The 23,428-nt window shown below is 44.2% G+C and overlaps 1 protein-coding gene across 1 annotated transcript; it reads right to left on the bottom strand.

The window, feature by feature from the left end:
* Window positions 1–7,057: 7,057 nt before the first annotated feature.
* LOC129847954 (calcitonin gene-related peptide type 1 receptor-like) lies at window positions 7,058–23,014 on the bottom strand. Its single transcript, XM_055915533.1, has 14 exons — window positions 22,718–23,014; window positions 17,209–17,282; window positions 16,800–16,953; window positions 16,241–16,351; window positions 15,814–15,926; window positions 15,621–15,712; window positions 14,977–15,103; window positions 11,346–11,499; window positions 11,110–11,170; window positions 10,912–10,978; window positions 10,539–10,592; window positions 10,296–10,460; window positions 10,105–10,146; window positions 7,058–9,963 (listed from the first exon to the last, which is right to left on the bottom strand). The coding sequence occupies exons 2-14, from the start codon at window positions 17,257–17,259 to the stop codon at window positions 9,733–9,735; spliced, it is 1,422 nt and encodes a 473-aa protein (XP_055771508.1). The 5' UTR covers window positions 17,260–17,282; window positions 22,718–23,014; the 3' UTR covers window positions 7,058–9,732.
* Window positions 23,015–23,428: the final 414 nt, after the last annotated feature.

Below are 23,428 nucleotides of genomic sequence, written 5' to 3'. Positions count from 1 at the left end.
GTGGTCTGTGCAACTCATAACGTTGGCGATCAGGCTTGGTTTGTGAGTGAGTATACAGATATTGTACATGTAACAAGTCCTGATTCCGAAACGTCACGTTTTCAAAGGTTCCCGGCCTGTAGACTAGCCTATTCCTCCACCTGGATGGATTCTCCTAAAAATGCCATGCTTCTTTTGAGGGGTCAAAGGTCATATCTGGCCCGCCCTCCCACCGGCCGTCCACCCCTCCCTCTCCACGGCGCTGGCCGACAGGAAACGATGTGCTTTAACAGCCCACCTTTTCCCATATCCTGGGAGGAGCCTGCGGTCGGCGCTGGGATAAGAACAATGGCAGGAAACACGGAGAGGAGTGAGAGAGTTCTCTGGGAGACGTTGGAATGGTGGAGACTGTATGGTGGAGGCCTGGAGGGGTGGAGGGTTGGAGGAGTAGAGGGATAGAGGGGTGGAGGGGGTGGAGGAGTAGAGGGATAGAGGGGTGGAGGGGGTGGAGGAGTAGAGGGATAGAGGGGTGGAGGAGTAGAGGGATAGAGGGGTGGAGGGGTTGTAGGAGTAGAGGGATAGAGGGATAGAGGGGTGGAGGAGTAGAGGGATAGAGGGGTGGAGGGGTGGAGGAGTAGAGGGATAGAGGGGTGGAGGGGTTGGAGGAGTAGAGGGATAGAGGGGTGGAGGGGTTGGAGGAGTAGAGGGATAGAGGGGTGGAGGAGTAGAGGGATAGAGGGGTGGAGGAGTAGAGGGATAGAGGGGTGGAGGGGTTGTAGGAGTAGAGGGATAGAGGGATAGAGGGGTGGAGGGGTTGGAGGAGTAGAGGGATAGAGGGGTGGAGGGGGTGGAGGAGTAGAGGGATAGAGGGGTGGAGGGGTTGGAGGAGTAGAGGGATAGAGGGGTGGAGGGGTTGGAGGAGTAGAGGGATAGAGGAGTGGAGGGGTTGGAGGAGTAGAGGGATAGAGGGGTGGAGAGGTGGAGGAGTAGAGGGATAGAGGGGTGGAGGAGTAGAGGGATAGAGGGGTGGAGGGGTTGGAGGAGTAGAGGGATAGAGGGGTGGAGGGGTTGGAGGAGTAGAGGGATAGAGGGGTGGAGGGGTTGGAGGAGTAGAGGGATAGAGGGGTGGAGGAGTAGAGGGATAGAGGGGTGAAGGAGTAGAGGGGTGGAGGGGGGAGGGGTTGGAGGAGTAGAGGGATAGAGGGGTGGAGAGGGTAGAGGGATAGAGAGGTGGAGGAGTAGAGGGATAGAGGGACACCTAGTGTGAGTGTACTGGCTACATTTGCTCTTAGCATTCCTCTGAATAGCAGAGGAACTGTGTTTATTAGCCCGCTGATTGTTTCTGTAATGTCTTAATGGGCTCTTCTAGGAATTACTAAGGACTTTGTTCCTTCCTTGAGAACTTGTTTGGGTTCAAGTTGCTCACCTGATACTATCTGTAAGTTAAGTGTGTCTGGAAAATACTTGGTTTCACAAGCTGGTGTGGGAAATTCTGAATTTGAGTTTACATGTTTAGTGAGTCAGTGATGAACAACAGGAAATCAAACATTGAACACAAACATATTCTGTTTCCTGCATCTGACAAAACTGTACTGTGCTTTTAGTTGTGCATTATCATGCAAGCAATATCGGCAACCTAATTACTAAAATAGTTATGACTAAATCATTTCCCTTTGACCTTCACAGATAATTTATCATCTGGACTTTGGGGAGAGATTGTCTTATGAGAAATCCCACAATGAAACATGGCTTTGAGACGTTTCCTCACCTAACCTCTATAAGCAACAATATGTGAGAAACACTATAGGAATGACCCCATCGCTTGCATGTTCATCAACTTCTACAGAAAGCCTTTAGTATCTGTTCTCTGTTAGGGTTGTGGTATGCCCATAACTTTCAGAGCATTCTGTTTCACAGAATTTCAGTCAGATCCTTGTAAATCTATTCAGTCATGATGAGTGTTACGCTGCATGCATCCCAAACCACCAATGACACCCAAAAACCTCACTGTGGAATCAAATGGGAGTGCCCTGACAGTTTACAATTTACGGCCCCATGTCTGTCTGTCGGTAAGGCCGAGCGGACTGATGGGCCAACGGAGCACCAGACTTCCTGCGGGCCCCACCCAGCCAGCCCAGGTCACATCCACTCAACTGGGCCACGGAGCTCAGAGCTTGACCTAACCCCTCCACACCCTCCACACCCAGCCTCAGCCAAGAAGTCATTCCATTGTTCTCAAGAGTGCAGACATCCTATACTTGGCAAGCCCAGATCATGTTCTAAGCATTTATCTCTTTGCCAGATGTGTGTCTGTCTCTGGTAGTATAGTAGCCTATGGTGTGGTTGTTCGTATTGTGTTGTCATCATCGCTGGGTTTCACTGTCACTAATGGCAATGATGGTGTGACTGGAAATGATCTTCGACAATACGTTGTGGTTGAAGCAAAGTGGGCTGACATTAGCCTATAGCCTACCCTATAAGCTGACTGCATCCACCAGTAAGGTAAATTCCATTCAATTTCATTTCCTCATGCAAAAAGCACTTGATTACGATGTTGTGGTCAAGGGATTATCCTGTCAACATGGCCCTCCTCAAGCAAACCTCAAAAAGAATGTCCCACACATACTTCCACAGATACGTAGTTCTGGAATGTGTTAAGAGAAGTTGTCAGTGTTCCATGGAAGGCAGGCCAAGCCTGCTCTATGCAATCTATCTGACCCTCGCTCATCTTTCACCCACACTGACAGACACACTGGGAATCTGGGTCTATGGCAGATACAGGCTGCATCCCAAATGGCACCCCGTTGGCTACATAGTGTACTACTTTTGACCAGTGCCATATGGACCCTGCTCAACAGTAGTGTGCTATATTGGGAATAGGGTGCCATTTGAGACGTACACATAGTGTGTAGAGACAGGCTATGACCCCTTATAGTTTAGAAAATATTTAGGTGGTGATGGGATTCAGTTCCATTGCTCCTCTTCTAAAGCCAGACAGGGGGAATGCTAATGTTTTGCCAGAATTAAACTCTGAAGGAAGTCAGATTAGGGTTGGTCATCATCACCACTAAAAGCCATTATGTAGAACTGAAGGTATTGGAGCAGGGTTCAAATCTCTCTCTCTCTCTCTCTCTCTCTCTGTCTCTCTCCCATTTGCACCTCCATTTGGTAGAGATTGATTACATTGCACCTGTTTCAGCTACCCAGGGTCAGTGTGAGAGACGTCATTATGGCCGCACAGTGACGCCTATGGGCCCTTTGTAAAGTTCGGCTAGATCCAAGAGGGCTGCCAAGAGTAGGAGGGAGGGGCGGTGTCATAGAAAGGTCAATCGGCTCAACATTTGGTGCCTTTTTGGAGTCATGTTCCGGTGGTACAAACATAGTGACATTCCTGACCATTAGTTCTAATAGGGTCGTTGATGGAGCTACAGCTCAACGTACACTGACTGAGTTTCTCTGAGGGGAAGGTTGACGTTGCCTGGAAGTGTTGGTTGTGGGCTGATTTTGGGCCTTCCATCCTAACAGTTCAGGTCCGTACCGGACCTGGGGAAAGCTGATCAAGAAGACCCAGAGAATTCTACACTGAACATTCTGCATTGTCAGAGATGGAGACGCCATTCCTATAGAAATATACATTACAGAATGGTTGTTCCATAGAGTTCCATTGACCAGACAGTTGACAGAAGCCATGGTATTACTGGCCATGTGAATGCTATACTTAGTAAACAGGCAGTGGTCATGAGACAAGGGGAACTGTTTGCGACTGAACATCAGAGCAGACGGATCACAAGTTCAATGCCGTATTTTTAAAAAACAGGAAGTGAGTCTGTGTTCTGTACATAACACATTTCAGATTTCGATCCGTACAACAATACAGAACTAAGCGGGAGCCAGTTTTTTTTATATTGTTGTTGTGGATTGCCATAGATAGGAACAATCATTTCAATCATGTCAACCTTATATATACAGTATCATGTCTTTGATGAGTGACTTTTAAGAGGTGAAAGGAAACGTTCTGCTACAGTAACTCGGCAACTACAGTAACCTAGTGACTGAGAGGAAAATATGGCGCAGTGTGTCACAATGAGGAAATGGACATGCATCCTCTGATGAAAAACAACTCCAACTCTCCATAGGAAGTTCCAGACACAGTCCCAGTCCCAGACCCAGTCCCAGTTACAGTTCCAGACCCAGACCCATTTCCAGACCCAGTTCCGGACCCAGATCCAGTCCCAGTCGCAGTTCCAGATCTAGTCCCAGACCCAGTTTCAGACCCAGACCCAGTCGCAGTTCCAGACCTAGTCCCAGACCCAGTTCCAGACCAGTCGCAGTTCCAGACCTAGTCCCAGACCCAGTTTCAGACCCAGTCCCAGACCCAGTTCCAGTCCCAGACCCAGTTTCAGACCCAGACGCAGTTCCAGACCCAGTTCCAGACCTAGTCCCAGACCTAGTCCCAGACCCAGTTCCAGTTCCAGACCCAGTTCCGGACCCAGTCGCAGTTCCAGACCTAGTCCCAGACCCAGTTCCAGACCCAGACTCAGTTCCGGACCCAGTTCCAGTCCCAGAGCCAGTTTCAGACCCAGACGCAGTTCCAGACCCAGTTCCAGACCCAGACGCAGTTCCAGACCCAGACACAGTCGCGGTTCCAGACCCAGACACAGTCGCAGTTCCAGACCCAGTCCCAGACCCAGTTCCGGACCCAGTTCCAGTCCCAGACCCAGTTTCAGACCCAGACGGAGTTCCAGACCCAGTTTCAGACCCAGACAGAGTTCCAGACCCAGTTCCAGTCGCAGTTCCAGACCCAGTTCCAGACACAGTCGCAGTTCCAGACCCAGTTCCAGTCCCAGACCCAGTTCCAGACCCAGTTCCAGACCTAGTCCCAGACCCAGTTCCAGACCCAGTCGCAGTTCCAGACCCAGTTCTAGTTCCAGACCCAAGATCAAAGAGGTGGATACAATAACATGAACAAGATGGCTTCCTCAGGGACATTGGTCAACAAGATGGCTTCCTCAGGGACATTGGTCAACAAGATGGCTTCCTCAGGGACATTGGTCAACAAGATGGCTTTCTCAGGGACATTGGTCAACAAGATGGCTTTCTCAGGGACATTGGTCAACAAGATGCCTTTCTCAGGGACATTGATCAACAAGATGGCTTTCTCAGGGACATTGGTCAACAAGATGGCTTTCTCAGGGAGATTGATCAACAAGATGGCTTTCTCAGGGACATTGGTCAACAAGATGCCTTTCTCAGGGACATTGATCAACAAGATGGCTTTCTCAGGGACATTGGTCAACAAGATGGCTTTCTCAGGGAGATTGATCAACAAGATGGCTTTCTCAGGGACATTGGTCAACAAGATGGCTTTCTCAGGGAGATTGGTCAACAAGATGGCTTTCTCAGGGAGATTGATCAACAAGATGGCTTTCTCAGGGACATTGGTCAACAAGATGGCTTCCTCAGGGACATTGGTCAACAAGATGGCTTCCTCAGGGACATTGGTCAACAAGATGGCTTTCTCAGGGACATTGGTCAACAAGATGCCTTTCTCAGGGACATTGATTAACAAGATGGCTTTCTCAGGGACATTGGTCAACAAGATGGCTTCCTCAGGGACATTGGTCAACAAGATGGCTTTCTCAGGGACATTGGTCAACAAGATGCCTTTCTCAGGGACATTGATTAACAAGATGGCTTTCTCAGGGACATTGGTCAACAAGATGGCTTTCTCAGGGACACTGATCAACAAGATGGCTTTCTCAGGGACACTGATCAACAAGATGCCTTTCTCAGGGACACTGATCAACAAGATGCCTTTCTCAGGGACATTGGTCAACAAGATGGCTTTCTCAGGGACATTGGTCAACAAGATGGCTTTCTCAGGGAGATTGATCAACAAGATGGCTTTCTCAGGGACATTGGTCAACAAGATGGCTTTCTCAGGGACACTGATCAACAAGATGCCTTTCTCAGGGACATTTATCAACAAGATGGCTTTCTCAGGGACACTGATCAACAAGATGGCTTTCTCAGGGACATTGGTCAACAAGATGCCTTTCTCAGGGACATTGGTCAACAAGATAGCTTTCTCAGGGACATTGGTCAACAAGATGGCTTTCTCAGGGAGATTGATCAACAAGATGGCTTTCTCAGGGACACTGGTCAACAAGATGACTTCCTCAGGGAGATTGGTCATTATTATGGGAAACAGTATAGCATAGTATTGATGTCTAATGTTTTCCAGTAATGCATATCCTCTGAGCTCTGTTGGTTCTCATAATGGAATGAGAAAATCAAACATGCAACTTCATTTTACCAAGAAATATGCATAGCAGATGTTAAAATAGGTTAACTGGGAGGTTATGCCTCAGGGAACTTAATCATTAAGTATTTTTCAAAGTAATCCCCAATTAGCTTTAAACAAAAACCAGATGTTTAGAGTTTAGATTTCACAAACATTGATTAAATCATTACGGTTCATTTCAGCACTTTGGTGTTTTCCCGGCATGAATTGTTTGAAGATATTGAAGTTCCCTACTGATGGAAATGACTTTTCTCTCCTGTATGCTTATAACTTGTAACAGCTTTCATACAGGGGATTCTAGATCACATATGAATCCAATGAATCAATACAAATGGGAGTGTTTGTAGTGTAGCAATCAACACTAATTTCATGCAACAGCAAGATTTGTTCAAAGCACAGATGATAAAAACAGACCACACATGCATCATATCCAATAAAACAAAACCACACATGTTGTTTGAAGTGCTGAAATGACCACTGACTTCATTTAAGAGGAGAAGGATTTGAAGCCAGGCTAAAAATTGCTTAGACCACACAGATAGTTTTGATACACTTCCACTACGGACCAACAGCTTGTCTAGGACTGTGTACTGTATACAGTATGTCTCTCATCTGTGTGTATGTTTTAGAGTAAGTGTGTGTGTGTGTGAGTGTGTGTGTGTGTGTGAGTGAGTGAGTGTGTGTGTGTGTGTGTGTATGTGTGTACACTGCGTACACAACAGCCCATCAGTGTTGGTTTCACAACTCAGTACAGAATAACACAAACCAGCAGTGTCAAAGCAACGTTTGTTAAGGATCTATAATTGCATTACACTTCACAAACATTCAGTACAGCATTCCCCACAATAAAAATAATAAACAGTTTGGCACCTGTACAATGTCAACACTCAGCGCAAGGAAAAACATTCAATTCAGAGAAGAACAGAGAATCATGCCTGAAGCGTTCCTAAGTAAAAGTCAGTATTGAGTAGAACACAAAACAGTCTGTTCTGAACTCTATATCCTATCCCTGACTACCACAGACCAAATGAACATTACTCTGAGTTCAGACACCATCCATAATACATGTCAGACCCAGCCATCAGGTATCATGTATAATGAAAACAGAACTGCAGCTCTACAATATCAAGGTATACAATACTACAACAAAGTTCATGAAAACAGTTCTGACAAAATCCACATGACATACCACGGTTGATAGGTAACTCAATTGAGTAGTGAGAAACATAAATACCCTACAGACACCTCCTTGAACATGTTCTATTTCTATATTGGCATATCCATAGACATACATATTGAAATATACAGGAAACACAAACACGTTGTCCTTCTCTCTCTCCCCCCGTCTCTCTCTCTCTCTCTCCGTCTCATTCTCTCCCCCCGTCTCTCTCTCTCTCTCCGTTTCATTCTCTCCCCGTCTCTCTCTCTGTCTCTCTCTCTGTCTCATTCTCTCTCCCCGTCTCTCTCTCTCTCTCCATCTCATTCTCTCTCTCTCCCCCGTCTCTCTGTCTCATTCTCTCCGCCCCGCTCTCTGCCCCCCCCCACTCTCTCTCTCTTACTCTCTCGCGCTCTCTCTCTCTCCCTCTACATTAAGTATCCACGTGTGAGCAGCATTCTCTCCAGCATTTGGATATGAAGCAACTCTATGAAAAAAATAATACTTACATACTTAAACAAGACTTACATACTTTCAACTATGACAGATAAAACTGAGGCAAAACCAAGGTCATTTTATGTGCCAGACATAAACTCCCACAGATGGACTAAACCCTAGTCTAGACAGAAGGGAGAAGACCGCTGGACAGGGAAATACATTGACAGGAAATGAACATTCTAATGGGTGGTCCATCTTGTACTACTGTAACATAGTTATAAATAAGTAGCCATCAATGACCATGCAAATTCAAACCACAGACAACAACACATGATAACACATTCAATGCTAATTGCTGTAAAAGAAAACAATTGTAACTGTACACTGTATCAAAACATCCACTGTGACCTTTAGTTACTTGTCTTGTCATAAAGAGCCTGCCCATCTTAATACATCATCCAGTGCTTAAGGTCCATCTACATTAGGTTTCCTTTGTCCTTTATAGAATGGAAGTAATTATATCACCAGTAGGCACAACAAGTTAACTGCACTGTACTCCTCTTGGGTCAGAGGTTGTTGTAGAGTCTCAGGCTCTTGGGTCAGAGGTTGTTGTAGAGTCTCAGGCTCTTGGGTTAGAGGTTGTTGTAGAGTCTCAGGCTATTGGGTTAGAGGTTGTTGAAGAGTCTCAGGCTCTTGGGTCAGAGGTTGTTGTAGAGTCTCAGGCTCTTGGGTCAGAGGTTGTTGTAGAGTCTCAGGCTCTTGGGTTAGAGGTTGTTTTAGAGTCTCAGGCTCTTGGGTTAGAGGTTGTTGTAGAGTCTCAGGCTCTTGGGTCAGAGGTTGTTGTAGAGTCTCAGGCTCTTGGGTCAGAGGTTGTTGTAGAGTCTCAGGCTATTGGGTCAGAGGTTGTTGTAGAGTCTCAGGCTATTGGGTCAGAGGTTGTTGTAGAGTCTCAGGCTCTTGGGTTAGAGGTTGTTGTAGAGTCTCAGGCTATTGGGTCAGAGGTTGTTGTAGAGTCTCAGGCTCTTGGGTTAGAGGTTGTTGTAGAGTCTCAGGCTCTTGGGTCAGAGGTTGTTGTAGAGTCTCAGGCTATTGGGTCAGAGGTTGTTGTATAGTCTCAGGCTCTTGGGTTAGAGGTTGTTGTAGAGTCTCAGGCTCTTGGGTTAGAGGTTGTTGTAGAGTCTCAGGCTCTTGGGTTAGAGGTTGTTGTAGAGTCTCAGGCTCTTGGGTTAGAGGTTGTTGTAGAGTCTCAGGCTCTTGGGTCAGAGGTTGTTGTAGAGTCGCAGGCTCTTGGGTCAGAGGTTGTTGTAGAGTCGCAGGCTCTTGGGTTAGAGGTTGTTGTAGAGTCGCAGGCTCTTGGGTCAGAGGTTGTTGTAGAGTCTCAGGCTCTTGGGTCAGAGGTTGTAGAGTCTCAGGCTCTTGGGTTAGAGGTTGTTGTAGAGTCGCAGGCTCTTGGGTCAGAGGTTGTAGAGTCTCAGGCTCTTGGGTTAGAGGTTGTTGTAGAGTCGCAGGCTCTTCAGTCCACAGGATGAAACGGCAAGATTTATTCCTTACACTAATACCCTTAAGGTAGTGCAGGTAGTGTCCATTCCTTTACACATGTGTCTCTAGTTAAGTGCCTATTCAGTCCTCGTAAAGTTAAAGTGAATCAGTTGAAGGTAACTGTATTTACCAGATCAAGAGGTTGAGTAGTGCTCCCTATAAACGTTCATGTAATGTTCATGTAATGTAAAATGTTCTAGACTATGGTGGAAAAAGAGCTCCAAATTGTCTGCAGTCATTTCAACTGAAAGTTTAACTGCCACTGTGTAACTGTACAGACCCAAGGCCTGTGACTTTCGACCTTCAGCCTCAGGCCTCAGGCAAACGGGTTGTCCGACCGGAGTATGGTGGGTGTCACCGTCTCGATGTCGTGGTAGCTGTTCTTGCCGTTCATGTGTTCGGTGTGCCCGTCGATGCTGTAGCAGCGGTGCACCTCCGTCAGGGATGACGCCACGTATGAGGCTGAGCGGAAGACGTCTGCGTGGGCGAAGTTACTGCCAAACTGGATCCTCTGCTGGTTCCAGTGCCTTCGCAAAACACCTTGGACCTGGAAGAAAGAAAGTCCCATCGGACAAAAGTTGACATTGCTTCAACGTTATACCTTATCAATGTAACTATGGTCGCATCAACTCAGCTTTCTGATGGAGAGTTAGTTCAGAATTGACGTAATATCTCGCTGAAGTCTTACCTCGCCATTGAAGAAGCAGAAGATGGTGGCAACGAGGAGACCCTGAGGATAGAACGAGTATACTTCAGCACAAAGAAGATAACACTAACCAGTTTGGGACACTACTCTAACTTAACTTCTAGAGTTGAGTTAAAAGTTCTAGAAGGTCTCTAGAGTTTTAGAAATGTGAGAATGTTCTAGAGTTGTCCTACCTGGTAGTGCATGAGGATGTTCATAATGTAGTCGTAGATCTCCAAGGCGAAGCGTCCCTGGGGTTTGTAGGGGAACAAGACAAACTGGATACCCAGGAGAGGGACCAGGATCAGGGTGGCTCTCACAGCCTTCATGTAGAGGCTAGATTCAGCCTGATGGGTCACCTAAAATACAATACAACTTTATTAGTCCATTTGTTACCGCAAATAGAGGAAATGATCTTCTGCTTGTTGGTGGATTACCTTCAGTTTGGTGATGAGGACACGCACAATGTTCAACAGGAAGAACAGATTCACCTGGAGAGAGAGGGGGAGTGAGGGATAGAGAAGGGGGGTAGGAGGGAGGGAGAGGGAGGGGGAGAAGAGACAGAGAGAGAGAGAGAGAGAGAGAGAAAGAAAGAGAGATATTTTGGAAATAAGCCAATGTGTCCAATGATTCCAGCCAGAGACCAGCACATTATGTTCAAAGTAAATGTACTTAAAGTCCCACCCATAGTATAAAGGAGACCTGAGGTTGATGACTCTTCTGTTTACAGTGATCACACAAGGAAAATAACAGGGATGGTCGTAAACGTTAGTTATTGTACTTGGAATTGTGGCTTAAAGAAGGGCTCACCAGCAGGGCAGCACAGATGGGACCATGGATGATGTAGAGCAGGGAAGTGTTTGAGCTGATCCAACAACTGTGGAGGAGAGAGGGAGATGCCAAGAGATATTTGACTCATGTGGACAACATGGCTTATCCATGAATTACTGTATGTGGCAGAGAATGGCATACTTCTCAAAGACCAGAGAGAAAGTTATAAATACTTACTTATCATTGTAGTAGTAGCTTCGTGCTATTGCATGAATCAATGCAGGTATGAGTGGAAATCCTGGGAGATGATTCAATAATTGATTTTAATGAATGACATAATGGACAAACAACTGTAATTCAACATGAAATGAACATTTAGAAACGTCCCTTAAAAAGGCAAACGTTGTATAATCGATAATCGTGTAATAGTTAATTGTTTCGTTAGTTTGTGGTTTTGTGGTAACTTCACGTACCCCATCCAAGCAGGTAGTACCACATGAGGTGCTGTTTCTCAGCAAACACGGCCACCACGATGAGTGTGTGCAGGTAGATGCCCTCACACAGCATCCAGAAGTAGTTACAGCCAAACAGGTACAGGTGAATAAACATGATCACCTTACAGCTCACCTGGTGGTGGGGTAGCAGAACTAGTATCAGCTTGGAATATCCCCCGTCAGTGTCAACTAACAGTCTATGGTTGAGCAGACATTTTTGTCTACTGAGCTTGGAAATGCTTTGCTCATTATTTACATCCTAAGTTAATTCTGTTCTTGTGAAACAGGTTGGGACCTTTACTATATAAACCTTTAATATATTTACACCTTTAATATACACTACCATTCAAAAGTTTGGGGTTACTTAGAATTGTCCTTGTTTTTGAAAAAAAAGCACATTTTTTGTCCATTAAAATAACATGAAATTGATCAGAAATACAGTGTAGACATTGTTAATGTAGTAAATGACTATTGTAGCTGGAAACGGCTGATATTTTTTGGAATATCTACATAGGCGTACAGAGGCCCATTATCAGCAACCATCACTCCTGTGTTCCAATGGCACGTTGTGTTAGCTAATACAAGTTTATCATTTTAAAAGGCTAATTGATCATTAGAACACCCTTTTTCAATTACATTAGCACAGCTGAAAACTGTTGTGCTGATTAAGGAAGCAATAAAACTGGCCTTATTTAGACTAGCTGAGTATCTGGAGCATCAGCATTTGTGGGTTCGATTACAGGCTCAAAATGTCTAGAAACAAAGACCTTTCTTCTGAAACTCGTCAGTCTATTCTTGTTCTGAGAAATAAAGGCTATTCCATGTGAGAAATTGCCAAGAAACTGAAGATCTCGTACAACGCTGTGTACTAATCACTTCACAGAACACTGCAAACTGGCTCTAACCAGAATAGAAAGAGGAGTGGGAGGCCCAGGTGCACAACTGAGCAAGAGGACAAGTACATTAGAATATCTAGTTTGAGAAACAGACGCCTCACAAGTCCTCAACTGGCAGCTTCATTAAATAGTACCCGCAAAACACCAGTCTCAACGCCAACAGTGAAGAGATGACTCTGGGATCAGTGAGTAAGTGTGTCCAAACTTTTGACTGGTACTGTACATGTACAGTATAATTAGTGTTGCTTTGCATACTGACAGGGTTGTACTGTACTAGTCCCTGGTTGTTAGTCATCACACTGACAGGGTTGTACTAGTCCCTGGTTGTTAGTCATCATACTGACAGGGTTGTACTAGTCCCTGGTTGTTAGTCATCATACTGACAGGGTTGTACTAGTCCCTGGTTGTTAGTCATCATACTGACAGGGTTGTACTGTACTAGTCCCTGGTTGTTAGTCATCATACTGACAGGGTTGTACTGTACTAGTCCCTGGTTGTTAGTCATCATACTGACAGGGTTGTACTGTACTAGTCCCTGGTTGTTAGTCATCATACTGACAGGGTTGTACTGTACTAGTCCCTGGTTGTTAGTCATCATACTGACAGGGTTGTACTGTACTAGTCCCTGGTTGTTAGTCATCATACTGACAGGGTTGTACTGTACTAGTCCCTGGTTGTTAGTCATCATACTGACAGGGTTGTACTAGTCCCTGGTTGTTAGTCATCATACTCACAGGGTTGTACTGTACTAATCCCTGGTTGTTAGTCATCATACTGACAGGGTTGTACTGTACTAGTCCCTGGTTGTTAGTCATCACACTCACAGGGTTGTACTAGTCCCTGGTTGTTAGTCATCATACTGACAGGGTTGTACTGTACTAGTCCCTGGTTGTTAGTCATCATACTGACAGGGTTGTACTAGTCCCTGGTTGTTAGTCATCATACTGACAGGGTTGTACTGTACTAGTCCCTGGTTGTTAGTCATCATACTGACAGGGTTGTACTAGTCCCTGGTTGATAGTCATCATACTGACAGGGTTGCACTAGTCCCTGGTTGTTAGTCATCATACTGACAGGGTTGTACTAGTCCCTGGTTGTTAGTCATCACACTGACAGGGTTGTACTAGTCCCTGGTTGTTAGTCATCATACTGACAGGGTTGCACTAGTCCCTGGTTGTTAGTCATCATACTGACAGGGTTGTACTAGTCCCTGGTTGTTAGTCATCATACTGACAGGGTTGTACTGTACTAGTCCCTGGTTGTTAGTCATCATACTGACAGGGTTGTACTAGTCCCTGGTTGTTAGTCATCATACTGACATGGTTGTACTAGTCCCTGGTTGTTAGTCATCATACTGACAGGGTTGTACTAGTCCCTGGTTGTTAGTCATCATACTGACAGGGTTGTACTAGTCCCTGGTTGTTAGTCATCATACTGACAGGGTTGTACTAGTCCCTGGTTGTTAGTCATCATACTGACATGGTTGTACTAGTCCCTGGTTGTTAGTCATCATACTGACAGGGTTGTACTAGTCCCTGGTTGTTAGTCATCATACTGACAGGGTTGTACTAGTCCCTGGTTGTTAGTCATCATACTGACAGGGTTGTACTAGTCCCTGGTTGTTAGTCATCATACTGACAGGGTTGTACTGTACTAGTCCCTGGTTGTTAGTCATCATACTGACAGGGTTGTACTGTACTAGTCCCTGGTTGTTAGTCATCATACTGACAGGGTTGTACTGTACTAGTCCCTGGTTGTTAGTCATCATACTGACAGGGTTGTACTGGTCCCTGGTTGTTAGTCATCATACTGACAGGGTTGTACTAGTCCCTGGTTGTTAGTCATCATACTGACAGGGTTGTACTAGTCCCTGGTTGTTAGTCATCATACTGACAGGGTTGTACTAGTCCCTGGTTGTTAGTCATCATACTGACAGGGTTGTACTAGTCCCTGGTTGTTAGTCATCATACTGACAGGGTTGTACTAGTCCCTGGTTGTTAGTCATCATACTGACAGGGTTGTACTGTACTAGTCCCTGGTTGTTAGTCATCATACTGACAGGGTTGTACTGTACTAGTCCCTGGTTGTTAGTCATCATACTGACAGGGTTGTACTGTACTAGTCCCTGGTTGTTAGTCATCATACTGACAGGGTTGTACTGTACTAGTCCCTGGTTGTTAGTCATCATCCTGACAGGGTTGTACTGTACTAGTCCCTGGTTGTTAGTCATCATACTGACAGGGTTGTACTAGTCCCTGGTTGTTAGTCATCATACTGACAGGGTTGTACTGTACTAGTCCCTGGTTGTTAGTCATCATACTGACAGGGTTGTACTAGTCCCTGGTTGTTAGTCATCATACTGACAGGGTTGTACTGTACTAGTCCCTGGTTGTTAGTCATCATACTGACAGGGTTGTACTGTACTAGTCCCTGGTTGTTAGTCATCATACTGACAGGGTTGTACTGTACTAGTCCCTGGTTGTTAGTCATCATACTGACAGGGTTGTACTGTACTAGTCCCTGGTTGTTAGTCATCATCCTGACAGGGTTGTACTGTACTAGTCCCTGGTTGTTAGTCATCATACTGACAGGGTTGTACTAGTCCCTGGTTGTTAGTCATCATACTGACAGGGTTGTACTGTACTAGTCCCTGGTTGTTAGTCATCATACTGACAGGGTTGTACTAGTCCCTGGTTGTTAGTCATCATACTCACAGGGTTGCTCTGCACTAGTCCCTGGTTGTTAGCCACCGCTGTCAACCAGATGATAGTGATGACTGAGTTCAACACAAATGAAAAAAATAGGTTTTTGTGGAGTGTTATCCTCTGGCAGCTTAGACTCCTGGTAGGGAAAGAAAGAAAATATCCGTATGTTGAATGGACAACAATGGAAGGGGATCAATGTACTTTCTTTATTGAGTTAAACTCCTTACAAGTCCTTATAAATACATTCTCCCCACATCATTTATGACGCTTGTGTCGTCAATGCCTCCTTATGAGTAGGCCCGTATGAATGACTTTTTCCTCCTTCTTTCCATAGAAAATAATTAAATTATTCAATCTAAAGTAAGAAAAACACCATATATATATATATTAATATATATTTCTATATTTTATATATATTTCTATATAATTTAAAACAGTAGTGGGGAATGCTCTAAGTGAAGATTGTGTTAGTTTTTTATGATCATGTTTTGTAATTTTGTATTTTATTGGGTTTTGTGTTGATATGTGTGTTTATATTGTGCAGGGCTCATTTGAAAAAGACACTTGGTCTCAATATGACACCATGTTAAAATAAAGATTAATAAAAGGAATATAAAACAGGAGCTTACTGATGGGCTAACAGAGTAACTTACTTGAAATGGAAAAATATTCCCAATGAGAAGAACAATGACGTTAGCGACAGTCCATGTCCAATCAGAACCAGGTAGTAGAGATTCATCGCTGTCTGAGAAAGAATACACCATGTCAACCTAACATGCATTACAATATAATATCCACAACAATATAACTACATTAAAATGCTTATCAAAAGGTCACTTTTCTTACCACTCTTCCTGCGCTGGTGTATGCCGTACATTTGGTGTAGTTTGTCCATGTCCTGTTGCTCTCCGGGTGTAGAAACCAATTACCCGTTTCACTGCACACTTTGGACGCCATTTCTGGTGATTAGAAACAGAAGGTGAGTGATGTAGTGCATCAACCAACGTGAGTCAACAGAAGAGTGGATAGGTGTGACACGCTCATCTCAGCAATCAACACAGCATTCATTCAAAAAGAGCGATATCCATTCATGAGAATAACTTTCATCCCTTTATCCATACTAAAATGAATGTTGAAGATAGCAAAGGACATTTCTCTAAAAGCCTAACAGAGAATAGCCAGGTTGACTCGTACATTACCTCATACAGTCATACAATAATCTCTGTTCAATGTCGTTGGGTTGGAGAGACCAGCCAGGGTGCAAAATACAGACCTGCTGTGTCAAAGTCTTGGAAGTAGTCTGGACAGTGTTGGTTTGTAGTGAAGCCTGCCTCTGTGTCCTCCCAGCACAGCCAGCCATCCCACGTCCTGTTACACACTGGCCCTGAGTGAAGGGACACAACAACACACACAGTTTAAAGGGATACTTCGGGATTATGGCAATGAGCATGCTAGCAGATACCCATAGTCATTGCGCTAACGCTAGTTAGCATTGGCTCGCGAAACTACCTCTAACTTCCTTCATACTGCACACATAATAATGGTATCCACAAGTTCATCTGACTCTAGGGAAACAGATTTAGACAAAATCCGGAAGTATCCCTTTAAGCATACTTTTAAGTTGAAACTGAAACTGGGGGGTCTGTTCCTTAGAAGGTGATATTCACTGGGGTTAGGACCATTTCAGTTAAGACTGAAGATTGTTTCAAATTCAAATGGAATATGCTAAGAGTAAATTGAAATACTCTACCATGCAAATCATGAGATTGAAATTGAACAAATGAGCTACCCCCGTTACAACCTGCACCACACCACCCTTAAGGGACCCTTACCTATTTTGTTGTGTTTGTCGTTTTTCATGATCTTCTGATAGCACTCAAACTGAGCAGTGACTATGGTGTTCCTGGTGACACCGATGTCGTGGTAGACGTTCTGGGTATGGTGCTGCTGGGAGTCATTCCCCTCAGGGCTCGCCAACACACACAGCTGAGAAAAACACGGCTAACACTCAGAGGAAACGATACACTCACGGACAGGTAAGGAGATGATCATAGAGTATTTTAGCGTATCAAACCAAATCAAGAGAGTGAAAGTGTGGATTTGAGAGTTAAATATGAGTTATGATCATGTTTTAACGACTTTCAAGAGGAACCATATTCACTCTGCATGCCACAGTGAGTTTATAAAAGGCATATCGAGGACAAAGGGTAAATGACTTCACAACTTGGGTGAGTATATTACCTCAGTGACAGAACACAGCAACAGAAGTGAGAATATGCCGTTAGCATCCATCCTGGCTCTGCTGTCAACGGGTCCTGGAGGAGAGATAGAGACAGGTCAGCAGGACTGTGAACGGTGGAAGGGGTTTTACTGAGATGAAAATTTCACTCCCAGCCAAGCGAACTGCTATCTATGGCTCAGAGCCAAGACTGCTTGCAATAATCACCCTATCGGTCTCAGAGAGAGGGAGAAAATACTGCAGAAACAGGGAGAAGAGGGAGAGAGATCACAGTCATAATAAACCACTAAAACAAGTTTTTTTAAGAAAACCTTTATAGATCAATCTAGATTAACCATTCATATGATTGATTGCTATGTCACTCATATGATAAATTAATTACATTATTATCAATGACATTGTCACTTATATGAATGTTATGTCCAGGGGCGCAACTTTCACTGTGGACAAGGGGGACATGCTCCCCCACACATTCTGAAATTGCATTTTTGTCCCCCCAGTTTTATCATTGGAATGTGATACAAAACGAGGCAATGGTCTGCTTTAGGCCCATGCGTAAAAAAAATATTAATGTCCCCCCCCCTCACACACTTCTAAAACCAAAGTTGCGCCCCTGGTTATGTCACCACTGACATAGCCAACTACCCTATCACATCCATGTCAGTAAACAAAACGTCTGAGTCTATTTCCAAATACACTTGTTTTGGTTTGAAAGCATTAAAGAGACACGTGTTGATGTGATGAAGCCATCAATCACACAGAACTGAACCCAGAACCGGCCCCTTTGGCCCTTTCCTCACTAATAAAATACACAAGGAGGTGCAGCCCAATAGCATCTGTGAAGGGAACAGCACCAACTGACAAATATACTACCCGTAAAACTAAGATAACGTACATAGCGAGTAGTGGGTAATATAAATCTGTCTATCACACACATTCAGGTCCAGAACTATTCGGACATTGACCAAGTTATTATTATTTTAACTGTCAACCACAGTTTAAATTCATTAATGAATATAAGCTGAAAGGGCAGATTTCCAGCTTTGATTTGAGGGTATTTACATCCAAATCGGGTGAATGGTGTAGGAATTACAGCACTTTTTTATATGTGGTCCCCCCTTTTTAAGGGACCAAAAGTAATTAGACAACTGGCTGCTCAGCTGTTCCATGGCTAGCTGTGTGTTATTCCCTCATTAGTTCATTTATAAGTAATCAGATAAAAGATCTAGAGTTGATTTCAAGTGTGGCTTTTGCATTCGGAATCTGTTGCAGTTAACCCTCAATATGAAGCCTGTCACTGAAAGTGAATCAAGCCATCATTAGGCTGACAAATCAAAACAAACCCATCAGAGAGATAAAACATGAGGTTTGGCCAAATCAACTATTTGGTACATTCTGAAAAAGAAAGAACACACTTGTAACAGTCCTGACCTATTTATGTTAGTTTTTATGTGTTTATGGTCAGGGCATGTGTTTTGGGTGGGCAGTCTATGTTATCTGTTTCTATGTTGGTTTCGGTTTGCCTGGTATGGCTCTTGATTAGAGGCAGGTGGTTTGCATTTTCCTCTAATCAAGAGTCATATTTAGGTAGGGCATTTTCACTGTTTGTTGGTGGGTGATTGTCTCCTGTGATGTCTTCGTTATGTTCGATGTATTCACTTTTGGAGCTGTTTGGCTGTTCGTATGTTTCGATGTCCGTTCCTGTTCGTGAGTTTACGTTTGTCTATGTAAGTTTATGTTCAGGTTGCGTCGACGTCGTTTTGTTATTTTGTAAATTTTGAAAGTGTTTGTTTTGTTTAGTCTACGTCGTGTTATATAATAAAGATGGCATATTTCCCTGACTCCGCATTTTGGTCCGAAGATCCTTCTCTCCTCACCTCATCCGAGGATGAGGAAAGCGACAGTTATTACAACACTGGTGAGCTCAGGAACACCAAAAGGCCCGGAAGACCACGGAAAACAACTGTGATGGATGACAGAATAATTATTTCCCTGGTGAAAAGAAACCCCTTCACAACAGTTGTCCAGATCAAGAACACCCAGCAGGAGGTAGGCATATCTGTGTCAAAGTCAACATTCAAGAGAAAACTTCACCAGAGTAAATACAGACGGTTTAGCACAAGATGTAAACCACTGGCAAGCCTCAAAAACAGGAAGACCAGATCAGAGTTTGCCAAATAAGATCTAAGAAAACCTGTACAGTTCTGGAACAACATCCTATGGACAGATGAGACAAATATCAACTTGTACCAGACGGATGGGAAGAGAGGAGTATGCAGAAGGGAAGGAACTGCTCATGATCCGAAGCATACCACCTTATCTGTGGCATGGTGGAGGTAGTTTAATGGCCATATATGGCTGCCAATGGAATTGGTTCCCTTGTATACAGATTCAGCCAAATGCTTCAAAACTCATTGGACGTTGCTTTACAGTGCAGATGGACAATGACCCGAAGCATACTGCGAAAGCAACCCAATGCATTTTTAAGGCAAAGAAGTGGAATGTCAATCACCTGACCTGAATCCAATTGCGCATGCACTTCCCTTGCAGAAGGCAAAACTGAAGGCAAAATGCCCCAAGAACAAGCAGGAACTGAAGACAGCTGCAGTAAAGGCCTGACGGAGCATCACCAGAGAAGAAACCCAGCATCTGGTGATGTCTATGGGTTACAGACTTCAGGCAGTTATTGACTGCAAAGGATTTGCAACCAAGTATTAAAACTCACAATATAATTTATGATTAGGTTAGTTTGTCCAATGACTTTTGAGCCCCTAAAATTGGGGGGCCACATAAAAAGTGCTGTAATTCCTACACCGTTCACCCGATTTGGAGGTAAATACCCTTAAATTAAAGCTGAAAGTCTGCACTTTCATCTCACATTCATTATTTAATTTAAATGTAATTTATTTTCAACTCCAATATGCTGTGTTTCCTTCCAAATCCGTTGTGGTGGCGTACGGAGCCAAAATGATAATAACTTGGTCAATGTCCAAATATTTATGGACCTGACTGTAAATCCACAGGGATCTCGGCTACTCAAACTCCCACCGCTGGATATTAATGCATTAGCTATCTTTATCTAAAACAAAAACAGAGCTAGCGACGGCCGTTCCCCAAACATGCAGCGTCAGGTTTAAACCATCAGCTTGGCAATAAGACAAAAGCACTTCTCTTCTCTGAAGCCAAGCAGAATAACAGCAGGCCCAACCATGATAACCTTGTGCCCTTCCTGAAGCACCAGGGAGGAACAGCAGGGAGGAACAGCAGGGAGGGGCCTGAGAGACATGTCAGGGTTTCCTCTCCAAGCTTTCCTGGGTCATAACATGAAGGGTTGAGTCGGCCAACACCCCCAAAGGTTCCACAGTACCAAATTAATGGAATTCATGAGGGGGTGAGGAGAGAGAGTTTGTGAGAGAGCTTGGCAGAACCAAGGAAACATGGTGGTATTTACCCCCCCCCCCCCCCCCCCCTAACATCCTCTCTCTCTCCTTCTCCTATCCCTGTCTCTCTCTATTTCTCCCCCCCTCTCTTTCTCACTTTCCTGCAGTAGCCCCATCCCAGCCCTCCTAAATCAGGAAGCACTTGTCAACCCTCTGACAGTTTGTTTAACTTATGTCCTTCTCCAACACACCCCTGGAAATGTACCCAAATCTTTCCACTGTCCAAAACCCTAGTCAACACACAGTGCTTTCTCTCGTAAAGGGGCACATTCAGGGGCACCAAGCCCATTCCACGGTGTAGCTAGGACACCTGAAGTGTTCCACTGTGTAGCTAGGACACCTGAAGTGTTCCACTGTGTAGCTAGGACACCTGAAGTGTTCCACTGTGTAGCTAGGACACCTGAAGTGTTCCACTGTGTAGCTAGGACACCTGAAGTGTTCCACTGTGTAGCTAGGACACCTGAAGTGTTCCACTGTGTAGCTAGGACACCTGAAGTGTTCCACTGTGTAGCTAGGACACCTGAAGTGTTCCACTGTGTAGCTAGGACACCTGAAGTGTTCCACTGTGTAGCTAGGACACCTGAAGTGTTCCACTGTGTAGCTAGGACACCTGAAGTGTTCCACTGTGTAGCTAGGACACCTGAAGTGTTCCACTGTGTAGCTAGGACACCTGAAGTGTTCCACTGTGTAGCTAGGACACCTGAAGTGTTCCACTGTGTAGCTAGGACACCTGAAGTGTTCCACTGTGTAGCTAGGACACCTGAAGTGTTCCACTGTGTAGCTAGGACACCTGAAGTGTTCCACTGTGTAGCTAGGACACCTGAAGATGAAAGTGTTGCTGCACATGTTTTGTTACAGCATGCCCTGCAACCAGTGCTTGACTTGGACTGAAATAGGTGCCTGTACTGTTTATATTTAGGTGCAGGAGCTCCACAATACTTTTGAGCTAATATTCTATATGAAGAATAGGAGCTCAAGCAGTAGAAACGTTGAGGTGCCGGTACTCTGCTCCGGTGAGCTCCTGCCGAAGTCAAGCACTGCCTGCATCTGTATGGTGTATTGAAATAAGATAAACCTTTTGTCAGTGTGTGTGTACTCTCACATCTCATCTCTTTGGAATGGAATCTTTTCACATCAATGAATTGCAGCAAAACCAATCACCAATGTGTGTACATTTGACATGGTGCTGCTTCTGAAGTCAGAACCAAAGCCATCTATCAATCTGTTTAGACTGACCATGGTGCTTTTGTAACCACGTAACCATGGTAATGAGACGTTTGCCAGCAGACATCTGCAGTCCAGACTATTTCGTAAACAGGCAGTGTGAGCCATTCAGCAGGCATCAAGAAGTGGCTTCCAGACATACTCCAAACTGTCTGAATCTCCCTGACAACAGCTAGTGAAGGTTCTATTACCCTGAGAAGGACCAATGTCATCATAGAACTCAGTGAAGCTGCGCAACCAGCCAATATGTGGCATTGTAATGCTCAAAAGAAAGAACATTAAAATAACAAGATGACAAGTTGGTAGAAAAGCGATGAAACTTCTATAGTATCCCCTTGTGTGTGAAGGATATAGCCGTTGATATGTGTTATTTCCTTTGTTCATATTGTCGTGTACGCTTGTCTCCCTGCCTTTCGTGAAGTTTTCTTTCTAGAAGTGCATATAATCCTGTCGTGCTGCATCACACCATGGCCAGCCCTATCTATCTAAACCATATTATCCCTTAGCATTTCATCATCTTCAAACTCCCTCTTACATAAAAATGCAGACAACAACAACAACAACAGCAGCGACAGGGTAGGAGTGGACGTAAACCGGGATGTTTAAACAACTGTTCTTCAGAAGGAACTCTGCATGGTTGATCAAGCTTTATTAGCTCTTGACCCAATCTTAACAATCAACAATATACTATCACTTTATTATCATTCGGCCTATTTGTGCAGACATTTTTATTCTCATCCACCTTGATAACCAACCCAAACCCAATCAGAACCAATTTCAGAAAGAGACCAGAAATTATTAAAATCTGTCATTCTGCTGGACTGGAATTCATTAAAATGTGTCTTACCTTACTGAGAAATGTAGCCTTCAAATGAAAAGAAAATAGCAAATTCTGCTTTTCCCGACCCTTTTTCCAGAGCGCTAATAGTCCGGTTGTCCTTTCACTGATGGTTCAATCCAGTGTGCTCCACGGTAAAAGCGAGGAGAGGAGCTCGAGCTTCAAATTGAAATTGATCCACTACAGTGGCATCCTGTGACATCATCACAAACCGCCTCTTCCTTCCGAGGGTCTCATCCCCTTTTGGACTGCTGATGTCAGAATGCCCTCAGTCTGGCTCTGATTTAGACTATTTTACATCTCTATATTCGTTGGTAGTGTCACATTTCGACTACAATTGAATTAGGCTGACCGACATTTTCCAAATTTGATAGGCCTATACACATTTTTTAAATGATCAAATAAGCTCAAAACTTCTAAAATATATATAGTTTAATGTAACCTAAAGCATATACTTTACTTACGTGATCCATCTTCCCATTTCTTTGACCAAAAATAAGCCACACTTTTTCACCTTGCCTAAAGTCCAATACTGCCTCTCTGTGGGGTAAACATGGAACGGCAAGGGACACAAACACGCACATACTGTATAGACACTCTTAACACACACATTATTTTATTGTTGTACTGTTTGAATTTTATTTTATTTCGTATTTATATATCGTTGTATTTAACATTTGTGTGACTGTTTTTTAAATGTATTGAATTTTTTACCCCTGG

Source organism: Salvelinus fontinalis, unplaced genomic scaffold (genome assembly GCF_029448725.1).
Source record: "Salvelinus fontinalis isolate EN_2023a unplaced genomic scaffold, ASM2944872v1 scaffold_0970, whole genome shotgun sequence".
NCBI lineage: Eukaryota > Metazoa > Chordata > Actinopteri > Salmoniformes > Salmonidae > Salvelinus > Salvelinus fontinalis.
Note: the sequence above shows the minus strand (reverse complement) of the source record. Positions and strands in the feature narration are given on the sequence as shown.

Bases quoted from the DNA above. Each gene is read 5' to 3' on its own strand.
- LOC129847954 (XM_055915533.1), bottom strand. From the start codon at position 17,259: ATGGATGCTAACGGCATATTCTCACTTCTGTTGCTGTGTTCTGTCACT. The intron at 16,352-16,799 runs GTAAGGGTCCCT...CCCTTCACTCAG, and splicing joins CGACAAACACAACAAAATAG to GGCCAGTGTGTAACAGGACG. The intron at 10,979-11,109 runs GTAAGTATTTAT...TCTCCTCCACAG, and splicing joins AGCTACTACTACAATGATAA to TTGTTGGATCAGCTCAAACA.